The sequence below is a fragment of the Myxocyprinus asiaticus genome, chromosome 5 (assembly GCF_019703515.2).
Source record: "Myxocyprinus asiaticus isolate MX2 ecotype Aquarium Trade chromosome 5, UBuf_Myxa_2, whole genome shotgun sequence".
Lineage (NCBI taxonomy): Eukaryota > Metazoa > Chordata > Actinopteri > Cypriniformes > Catostomidae > Myxocyprinus > Myxocyprinus asiaticus.
The window spans coordinates 54809140-54820811 of NC_059348.1; the positions used below are offsets into that span (position 1 = coordinate 54809140).

Below are 11672 nucleotides of genomic sequence, written 5' to 3' on the forward strand. Positions count from 1 at the left end.
AGTATATCAATATTGCAGATATATATTATTCCTGTTGTTATTTGTGCACATATTAACACATTACGCAGAGCATACTAAAGTCAGCTGTTTATGAAGGGTTTGAAGACTTTGAAGGATTTCTTAAAAACTGAACTCAAAAGAGTGATGATTTTTATCATTCCGTTTGGTGTCACCAGCGGAGTTGAAATGACAGCAACTTTTACATTAGTATTGTCACTAATTTTAGTTACTTGCCCCTCATAACTACAGCTATGCTCACATTAGATTATTTGTCAGTATTAATCATTATAATGATGTTTCTGTGCGTGTCTGATCTAAATATCTCCTCTTTCAGTCTGACTCTGTTTGCTAAGATCTGTGAGAAGACTGTCCTCAAGAGAGTGTTGAAGGAACTGTGGAAACTGGTCATGAATACAATGGAGAAAACCATTGTCCTTCCAACACTGACCGACCAAACGGTGTGTGTATGTGCACGAAACAGATAAACACAACAACACTCATTCACACCACAAAAAGTACTGCAGTATTACAATTAAAAATACCATGGATAACAATTGTATTACCATGCTTTTTTAGACACTACCATGATGATAATACCACAGTGTTCTTTGAAGTACCTCGCATACTTTTTAAGTACCATGGTAAATTAATATGGTAATCAAACAGTACCATGGTACAGGGTGCCTATATTTTTTTGACATGCATTTCCTTCCAACAACTTTTCTAGTTGAAGTCAATAAGGATTTTCAAAGATCACTCTATAGCGATTGCTCTCACAGAGCAATTTAAAGCCAATGATATGTTTTAGAGAAAAAATTGTATTCACTATAGTTCAGTCATGACAACTCTCAGAAAGATTTAGCTTGTTAATGTGGGTATGACATATTGATAGGATATTGGTCATGGCGAACTACATTTTTTAAGATTTGTTTTATTTCCATTAATTTTTATGGTTTTATGTTTTCCATGATTTTTATAAGATTTTATGAATTTCCATGACTTTTTATGATTCTACTTATTTTCATAACGTTTTACGGTTTTATGTATTTCCATTACTTTTTAAAAATGTATTTCCATGATTTTTATGATTTTTTGTTTTTTTGTTTTGTTTCTAAGACATTTTATTATTTTATTTATTAACATGAATTTTTATGATTTTGTAGTTTAATCATTTTTTCAGCAATTTTTTCCCATGATTTTTTCATGATTTTATGTATTTCCATGATTTTTATTATTTAATGTTTTCCATGATTTTTATATGATTTTATGTATTTTCATGACTTTTTTATTTCCATGACTTTGTATGATTTTACTTATTTTCATGATGTTTTACGACTTTATTTATTTCCTTGATATTTTTATGATTTTATTTATTTTCATGACATTTTACAAGTGTATGTATTTCCATGATTTTTAATTTCTATTACATTTCTATTACATTTTATTATTTTATTAACATTTTTATGATTTTGATTTTTTTTGCAATTTTTACTTTTTACAATTGTATTATTTTATTATATTTTCATGAATTTTTAAGATTTTTTTATTTCCATGACATTTTATTTTATGTATTTCCATGACTTTTTATGAATTTAGTTCGTATTTCCATGATTTTATATTATTTTATTTATTTACGTGACGTTTTACGATTGAATGTTTTTATGTGATTTTTTTTACTATTTTATTAGTTGCCATAACTTTTACGATTGTATGCCTTTCCATTTATTTTTTCACAATTTTATTTATTTTCATGACTTTTTACGATTTTATACCGTGCATCCGGAAAGTATTCACAGCGCTTCACTTTTTCCACATTTTGTTATGTTACAGCCTTATTCCAAAATGGATTAAATTCATTATTTTCCTCGAAATTCTACAAACAATACCCCATAATGACAACGTGAAAGAAGTTTGTTAAAAATCACATGTACATAAGTATTCACAGCCTTTGCCATGACACTCAAAATTGAGCTCAGGTGCATCCTGTTTCCACTGATCATCCTTGAGATGTTTCTACAACTTGATTGGAGTCCACCTGTGGTAAATTCAGTTGATTAGACATGATTTGGAAAGGCACACACCTGTCTATATAAGGTCCCATAGTTATCAGTGCATGTCAGAGCACAAACCAAGCCATGAAATCCAAGGAATTGTCTGTAGACCTCCGAGACAGGATTGTATCGAGGCACAGATCTGGGGAAGGGTACAGAAATATTTCTGCAGCATTGAAGGTCCCAATGAGCACAGTGGCCTCCATCATCCGTAAATGGAAGAAGTTTGGAACCATCAGGACTCTTCCTAGAGCTGGCCGCCCGGCCAAACTGAGCGATCGGGGGAGAAGGGCCTTAGTCAGGGAGGTGACCAAGAACCCGATGGTCACTCTGACAGAGCTCCAGCATTTCTCTGTGGAGAGAGGAGAAACTTCCTGAAGAACAACCATCTCTGCAGCACTCCACCAATCAGGCCTGTATGGTAGAGTGGCCAGACGGAAGCCACTCCTCAGTAAAAGGCACATGACAGCATGCCTGGAGTTTGCCAAAAGGCACCTGAAGGACTCTCAGACCATGAGAAACAAAGATTGAACTCTTTGGCCTGAATGGCAAGCGTCATGTCTGGAGGAAACCAGGCACCGCTCATCACCTGGCCAATACCATCCCTACAGTGAAGCATGGTGGTGGCAGCATCATGCTGTGGGGATGTTTTTCAGCAGCAGGAACTGGGAGACTAGTCAGGATTGAGGGAACGATGAATGCAGCAATGTACAGAGACATCCTTGATGAAAACCTGCTCCAGAGCGCTCTGGACCTCAGACTGGGGCGAAAGTTCATCTTCCAACAGGACAACGACCCTAAGCACACAGCCAAGATAACAAAGGAGTGGCTCCGGGACAACTCTGTGAATGTCCTTGAGTGGCCCAGCCAGAGCCCAGACTTGAACCCGATTGAACATCTCTGGAGAGATCTGAAAATGGCTGTGCACCGACGCTCCCCATCCAACCTGATGGAGCTTGAGAGGTCCTGCAAAGAAGAATGTGAGAAACTGCCCAAAAATAGGTGTGCCAAGCTTGTAGCATCATACTCAAAAAGACTTGAGGCTGTAATTGGTGCCAAAGGTGCTTCAACAAAGTATTGAGCAAAGGCTGTGAATACTTATGTACATGTGATTTTTTTTTCGTTTTTTATTTTTAATAAATTTGCAAAGATTTCAAACAAACTTCTTTCATGTTGTCATTATGGGGTATTGTTTGTAGAATTTTGAGGAAAATAATGAATTTAATCCATTTTGGAATAAGGCTGTAACATAACAAAATGTGGAAAAAGTGAAGCGCTGTGAATACCTTCCGGATGCACTGTACATTTCCATACCATCACTGACAACATGATACTTTTTTTTAAAAGAGAAAAAACAGACTCACTCTTAAACACACATACATGCACAATTTCTGAATACTAGGTGTCTGAACACAGTCTTCAATAATTTTGGCATCCGTCGCAACAATTGATCAGGTTTCTATAGGAGCCATGTGTGCTGCCATGGTGACATGTATATGGTAATGTGATGATGGCAGCATCCATCACCCCACAGATCAATACTAACTGCTCAACACCGCCCTCTTGTCTGGATACTTTCTCCATCCATTCACTGTGATCCATCAGGTTGAGTATTTAAACTCATTTCACAGTCAGAAGTGTGTAGTGATATTATAATTTTATATGTTGGAATTTCAGTGTAAATCATGCAATATTACGGAAGTGAATTAAAAGATATTTGTGTCCTTCAACGTCAACATGAAACGGTGTTTGCAACCCGTTTTACTGCTGTAATGTGACACATTTCAGATTGACATTTCAAACTGGATATTTAACAAGAGAAAATATAGGCTATAGGGCAGGACTTAACTCTATTCATCAAGAATTGATTGAAGCGTGTTGAGAAAGAGTTTGAAATATAAGAGGGATTGGTCACATCAGTTTATGTCCAGTGTTACTCTAAAAGAGTAATTAATTACTTACTACTAATTACATCTTCTACAGTGTAATTAGATTACTGTACTGTGTCTGAAAAGTAATCGCATTACTTAAAACTAATTACTTTCTAAAACCCTGATCAACCTCAACCAGATGAAAAATACAAGGATAGACATGAAACTGTTATTTAAATTCTTTCAAATAAATCATATAAAATCAAAGAAATTATTCATGAACTGGCCAAAGAATTTAAAGGGGCAGCATTAAATTAGAAAACATTAGACGTTACATTTCGATTTTAAATTCACTATTGTTTTATATAGAATTGTTCTATAGTCTATACAGTATTTAACGCAATTACATCAGAAGTAACTGTAATTAAATTACTAGAGTAATCCCTTACTTTATAGTAATTAATTACTTAGTAATGCATTACACCCAACACTGTTCATGTCTGTATTCATTATGATCATCTTTAAACAACAGGAACATTTAGATCAGTGTGTATGTGTACAAGTGGATGTGTGCATGTTGCTGTGATTTTCATTTTCTGATTTGCTCTTTTTTTATCATCATTCTTTCATTATTAACCAGATAATTGTAAGTATAACAGTGTGTGCCTCAACCCATTTCACATCTGATGTACTTCTGATGAGTCTGATTCGGTTCCCCTGCTATGAGATCACTACCATGTCTTTATGTCTCTCTCTCTCTGTAACTCTAGCATGATGCACGACAGACTGTCTCTTCTTTAATTAATTGCTATCGGATGTCCCTCCTGGTCTCACTGCACTCAGCCTGTACTTCCTGTATCTCCTGTCCTCCATGTCCTCTTTCTCTGTGCAACTACACTCAGATGTACACACTAATGCTGATATGAGTGACAGTCTTTATCACAAAAGTGTTTCTGAATGGGTCAAAAACAAACCACTGTTTTGAAAAACACCAACTTGCTTTGATATTACCCCATTCCACAGCCTCAGTGGGATGAACGTTAACAATTCCGCATTCCTTAACCATTCTGATTCCTTAACAATTCCATTACCGATTCATACTTTTGAGGAAAAAATATTTGGAAATAAGAAATGCATGTTTAGGAAGACATTATTTCCAAGTCAGTGAGATTAGTCATTTGTTCGGGAATCGAACTACACTGGTTGTGCTGTATTTTTGGTGCTGAAGATTCAAAAGAACTGGTTCATAAGAGTCAATCGTTCGGGAATTGAACTGCACTGGTCGTACTGTATGTTTCATGCTGAAGATTCAAAAGAACCATCTCATAAGAGTCAATCGTTCGGGAATCGAACTACACTGGCCGCACTGTATGTTTTATGCTGAAGATTCAAAAGAACCAGCTCAAAAGAGTCAATCGTTCGGGAATCGAACTACACTGGTAACGCTGTATGTTTCGCGCTGAAGGTTCAAAAGAACCATCTCATAAGAGTCAATCGTTTGGGAATCGAATAACACTGGCCGCACTGTATGTTTTATGCTGAAGATTCAAAAGAACCAGCTCAAAAGAGTCAATCGTTCGGGAATCGAACTGCACTGGTCGTTCTGTACGTTTCATGCTGAAGATTCAAAAGAACCGGCTCAAAAGAGTCAATCGTTTGGGAATCGAACTGCACTGGTCGTTCTGTATGTTTCATGCTGAAGATTCAAAAGAACCGGCTCAAAAGAGTCAATTGTTCCGGAATCAAACTGCACTGGTCGTTCTGTACATTTCATGCTGAAGATTCAAAAGAACCGGCTCAAAACAGTCAGTCGTTCGGGAATCGAACTGCACTGGTCGTTCTGTATGTTTCATGCTGAAGATTCAAAAGAACCGGCTCAAAAGAGTCAATCGTTCCGGAATCGAACTGCACATTTCATGCTGAAGATTCAAAAGAACCGGCTCAAAACAGTCAGTCGTTCGGGAATCGAACTGCACATTTCATGCTGAAGATTCAAAAGAACCGGCTCAAAACAGTCAGTCGTTCCGGAATCGAACTGCACATTTCATGCTGAAGATTCAAAAGAACCGGCTCAAAACAGTCAGTCGTTCGGGAATCGAACTGCACTGGTCGTTCTGTATGTTTCATGCTGAAGATTCAAAAGAACTGGCTCAAAAGAGTCAATCGTTCCGGAATCTAACTGCACTGGTCGTTCTGTACGTTTCATGCTGAAGATTCAAAAGAACCGGCTCAAAAGAGTCAATCATTCGGGAATTGAACTGCACTGGTCGTTCTGTAGGTTTCATGCTGAAGATTCAAAAGAACCAGCTCAAAAGAGTCAATCATTCGGGAATTGAACTGCATTGGTCGTTCTGTAGGTTTCATGCTGAAGATTCAAAAGAACCGGCTCAAAAGAGTCAATCATTCGGGAATCGAACTGCACTGGTCGTTCTGTATGTTTCATGATGAATATTCAAAAGAACCGGCTCAAAAGAGTCAATCATTCGGGAATCGAACTGCACTGGTCGTTCTGTATGTTTCATGATGAATATTCAAAAGAACCGGCTCATAAGAGTCAATCATTCGGGAATCGAACTGCACTGGTCGTTCTGTATGTTTCATGATGAATATTCAAAAGAACCGGCTCATAAAGAGTAATTCATTTGGGAATCAAACTACACTGGTTGTTTTGTATTTTTGCTGCTGAAGATTCAAAAGAACGGCTCAAAAGAGTCATTTGTTGGGAATCGGACTACACTGGTTGTGCTAAAGAGTGCTAAAGGTTCAAAATACCTAGCTCATTAAAGTGATTCATTCAGGAAGCACATTGCACTGTTCACACTGTTTCACGCTGAAGACTTGAACGAACATATTCATAAGAGTTATTCATTCAGGAATCGGCTACAATGATCACGCTGTAGATTCTGCAACAGAGTATTTTAAAACGTTGTTCCATCTGCATTGGCGGAAAAATGCAAGTTCAAGAACCATTAACGAAAACAAAAAAAAAATCACATGGTTCTGGTATAATAAAACCGGTCCTCTGTTCCCAACCCTAGTGGTGATATTAATCAATAATTAATAATTATTTTATTCTCTCTTTACGGTGTGTAGGGCACACAGCTTATCTTTAATGCTGCTAAAGAGTTGGGTCAGCTCTCCAAACTGAAGGTTCGTTGATGACATCACCATTTAACTCATGACTGAACTTTGACAAGTGTACTGTTGTGTAGATGTGGGTGATGATGGTTTTATTTGTGTCATTCAGGAGCACATGGTGCGAGAAGAGGCCAAAGCATTGACCCCTAAACAGTGTGCAGTCATTGAACTCGCACTAGACACTATAAAGGTACGAGTGAACACACACATGATCAGAATCAGGCCTGTTCATTTTACATCGGTGCATTGATTGTGTAGCTGTCTATGATTATAATACTGAAGGTGTTCATTTGTCTGCATGTGTAACAGCAATACTTCCATGCGGGCGGTGTGGGTTTGAAAAAGACGTTTTTGGAGAAGAGTCCAGATCTTCAGTCTTTGAGATATGCACTGTCACTGTACACACAAGCTACTGATAAACTCATCAGGAAATTTGTCCTGTCGCAGCACGCTCAGGGTAACACACACTTACATGTGTCTTCCCTTAGTTTCAGAAGAGATCTCAACAATATCTCAAACTGTGCTCAGATCTCAATATGATCTGAGCTATGCGATCAACATTCATTTTATAGCTCTATACTCTTACTGTGTCAACAACTGACTCATTGGTGTCTATTTTATTTCTTTCTCTGTTGTAGTTCATGGAGGTAAAGGCGTGCGGTACACTCACAGTGAAGACGTTTACCCAGAGAAGGGTATGTATCCACTGATTCTGTTCTCCAAAAAAAAAAAAAACACTGCATGAGACATTAACCTGTCAAGCAGTACATTCATATTAATATATGCAAATGGTTTATTCGCATATTCGTGTGAGCCTGTTAGTCGATTGTGCCTCGTTCAGTATTTAGTTGAAGCCAAACTCTCACTGTTGTACAATAAACAGGCAAAAAAAGCAGATACAATGGACAATAATACTGACAAAGAATAAAAATAATTTAAAAAAAAAGATGTTTAAAAAATATATATAAAAAAATAAAGATCAACCACACCAAAACAAAGGATTCAAAACACCAAGGATTAAAACATGCTAACAACACCTAGCAAAGTGCTGAAACATGCTAACAACACCTAGCAATGTGCTAAAACATGCTAACAACACCTAGCAAAGTGCTAAAACATGCAAGCAAAGTGCTAAAACATACTAATAACACCTAGCAAGGTGCTAAAACATGCTAACAACACCTAGCAGTGCTAAAACATGCTAACAACACCTAGCAGTGCTAAAACATGCAAGCAAAGTGCTAAAACATGCTAACAACACCTAGCAAAGTGCTAAAACATGCAAGTAAAGTGCTAAAACATGCTAACAACACCTAGCAAAGTGCTAAAACATGCAAGCAAAGTGCTAAAACATACTAATAACACCTAGCAAGGTGCTAAAACATGCTAACAACACCTAGCAGTGCTAAAACATGCAAGCAAAGTGCTAAAACATGCTAACAACACCTAGCAAAGTGCTAAAACATGCTAACAACACCTAGCAAAGTGCTAAAACATGCAAGTAAAGTGCTAAAACATGCTAACAACACCTAGCAAAGTGCTAAAACATACTAATAATACCTAGCAAAGTGCTAAAACATGCAGCAAAGTGCTAAAACATGCTAACAACACCTAGCAAAGTGCTAAAACATGCAAGCAACATGCTAAAACATGCTAACAAATCCTAGCTAAGTGCTAAAACATACACTCCCTAGCAGCCAGGTGGAACACCCTAGCAACCGCCTAGCAACAACCTAGAAATGCCTTAGTGACCACCCAGAAAACTCAAGCAACTGCCTAGCAACTATCAAGCAACGCCATATCGACAACATAAAACACCTTAGCAACTGCCTAGCAACCACCTAGCAATGCCCTAGCGACTACCCAGAACACCCTAGCAACAGCCTGGCGACCACCCAGAACACCCTAGCAACTGTCTGTCTGATCTATCTATCTATCTATCCTTCATAAACGTCATACTAACTTGAAGCAAACAAAGCTGTTTGAAACTTTTTAAAGCTTTTCAAACTTTCAGACTGGCGTTCTCAAGCCAACATCAAAATCTAGTTGAAACAGATTATGCATTTTGCCAGGAACAATTTTTTACCATGACATATTTTATAAGGGTAAACCTTTGCTTCTGAACGAATAATTCACCCAAAAATAACAATTCTTTCATAATTTATGATGTTGTAATTTTATGATACTTTTGTCCTGAAACTGTAGTTTCAGTGAAGTTGTGTGGTTGGAACAGCACTCCACCTTTAGTTAGATGCATCGTTTCTTGTTAGTTTGATATGTGGACCTCATTTGACTTTGCTGAGACTTCTATATCTTTCATTCCATTCATATCTTTCATTCTGTCAAGACTTGGACCACGTTTACATGCACTTAAAAAAATGGCTTAGCTCAGGGTTTTGCAGAAAGCAGCTTTCTGAAAGGTCACGTAAACGTGAATGCTGCCATTTAAAGGGACAGTTCAATCAAAAATAAAATTCATCATTTACTCACCCTCATGCCATCCCAGATGTGTATGACTTTCTTTCTTCTGCAGAACACAAATTAAGATTTTTAGAAGAATATCTCAGCTGTGTAGGTTCATACAATGCAAGTGAATGGTGACCAGAACTTTGAAGTTCCAAAAAGCACATAAAGGCAGCATAAAAGTAATCTATAAGACTGCAGTGGTTAAATCTATATCTTCTGAAGCAATATGAGTGTGGGTAACATATTTTCTTTACCTCCCGCATCAGAGGACTTGATTTATATTCATGCAGATCAATTGCTGTGAATAGTTTGAGATTCTACACCCAACACTGCTCTCTGCTGGAACAGAAGATCTCACATCATATCAAAAGGACAATTCTCTTAAAAATGACAATTCCTCATGTCGTTCCAAACCTGTATGCTGGTATTTTTTTATGGTGAAACACAAAAGCAAAATTTTTGAAGAATCTTCACGCAGCTCAACAACAGTTTATAAGTGACCATGACTATCAAGCTCAGAAAAAAAACTTGAGTGACTATAATATTTGATCAGCACTTACTGTATGTATTAGAATGGACCCTGTATAGTCCCTGAAAGCTATCAAAAAAGAAACTTCTAACATTTTGTTCACCTTGTCTTTCTGGAAACTTCTGTCCTGACCTTTGACCCTATTGTTCAGCCTCAGGCGTGGATGATGCAGTTGGTGAGGTTTCAATGACTGTGGAGATCTTCAGCGACCCAAACAATGGAGGACACAAAATCACAGTTAAAGGTGCCTCTGCATTTTATAACCATTATTTTTCCCCTCTTATCATGAGCTGCATCCCAATTCACACTAAAAACATGTTATTCAATGGTGATGGGGGAAGTAAATACTTTTGAGAATGTAGAAAGTTAGTATGCCAGTATTTTGACACTACCAAGTCCTAAAATGTATACATTAAATAGTATACCATATGTGCACCGTTGACTTGTTATTTTCAACACATTATGGGATAATTGGCATGCTCTGACCCCAATCTTGCATACTATTTGGGATGACTTGTAAGTTCCCAAATGGCAATTTTAACTATTTTAATGTGTCCATTTCTATCTCCGCCCATCTTTGATTGACAGTGGTGGCAGCTAATGATCTGCGCTGGCAGACACAGGGTATATTCCGCCCATTTGTGGAGGTTTACATCATCGGCCCTCACCTGAGTGACAAGAAGAGGAAGTTTGCCACCAAATCGAAAAACAACAGCTGGTCTCCGAAATTCGGCGAATCCTTCCAGTTGTACGTTTTCGACAGAGGCTGATTATGTCCTTCTCTTGGACTAAATTTTTTTAATTTGAGATTTTCGAGGGCATACCTCGAAATATGTTCGGTGGCATATGTTTTCTAACCATACATATGTGTCATCATATGTCAGACACTTATATATATATATATATATAGTGTGTATATATACTGTTTATAGACAGACAGACAGATAGATCGATAGATAGATAGACAGACAGATAGATAGAATGACAGACAGACAGATAGATAGAATGACAGACAGACAGATAGATAGAATGACAGACAGATAGATAGAATGACAGACAGATAGATAGAATGACAGACAGATAGATAGAATGACAGACAGACAGACAGACAGATAGATAGAATGACAGACAGACAGATAGATAGAATGACAGACAGATAGACAGACAGACAGATAGAGAGACAGACAAATAGATAGACAGATAGATAGATAGATAGACAGACAGACAGATAGACACACAGATAGATAGACAGATAGAATGACAGACAGACAGATAGATAGAATGATAGACAGACAGACATACAGATAGAATGACACAGACAGATAGATAGAATGATAGACAGACAGACAGACAAATAGATAGACAGACAGATAGATAGATAGATAGATAGATAGACAGACAGACAGACACAGACAGATAGACAGACAGACAGACAGACAGAGAGACAGACAGATAGATAGAGACAGACAGATAGACAGAGAGACAGACAAATAGGTAGATAGATAGATAGATAGATAGACAGACAGACAGACAGACAGATAGACAGACAGACAGAGAGACAGACAAATAGATAGACAGACAGATAGATAGACAAACAGATAGACAGACAGATAGATA

General features: G+C 37.4%; 1 protein-coding gene across 1 annotated transcript in view; it reads left to right on the forward strand.

Annotated features, from left to right (window-relative positions):
• LOC127441231 (protein unc-13 homolog A-like) overlaps positions 1-11672 on the forward strand; it is an 82708-nt gene that overhangs the window by 61997 nt on the left and 9039 nt on the right. The window contains exons 35-41 of the mRNA XM_051698403.1: positions 335-458; positions 7016-7072; positions 7170-7250; positions 7370-7517; positions 7699-7755; positions 10207-10299; positions 10644-10803. Coding sequence (XP_051554363.1) covers positions 335-458; positions 7016-7072; positions 7170-7250; positions 7370-7517; positions 7699-7755; positions 10207-10299; positions 10644-10803 — 720 coding nt within the window. The remainder of the gene's footprint in view (positions 1-334; positions 459-7015; positions 7073-7169; positions 7251-7369; positions 7518-7698; positions 7756-10206; positions 10300-10643; positions 10804-11672) is intronic.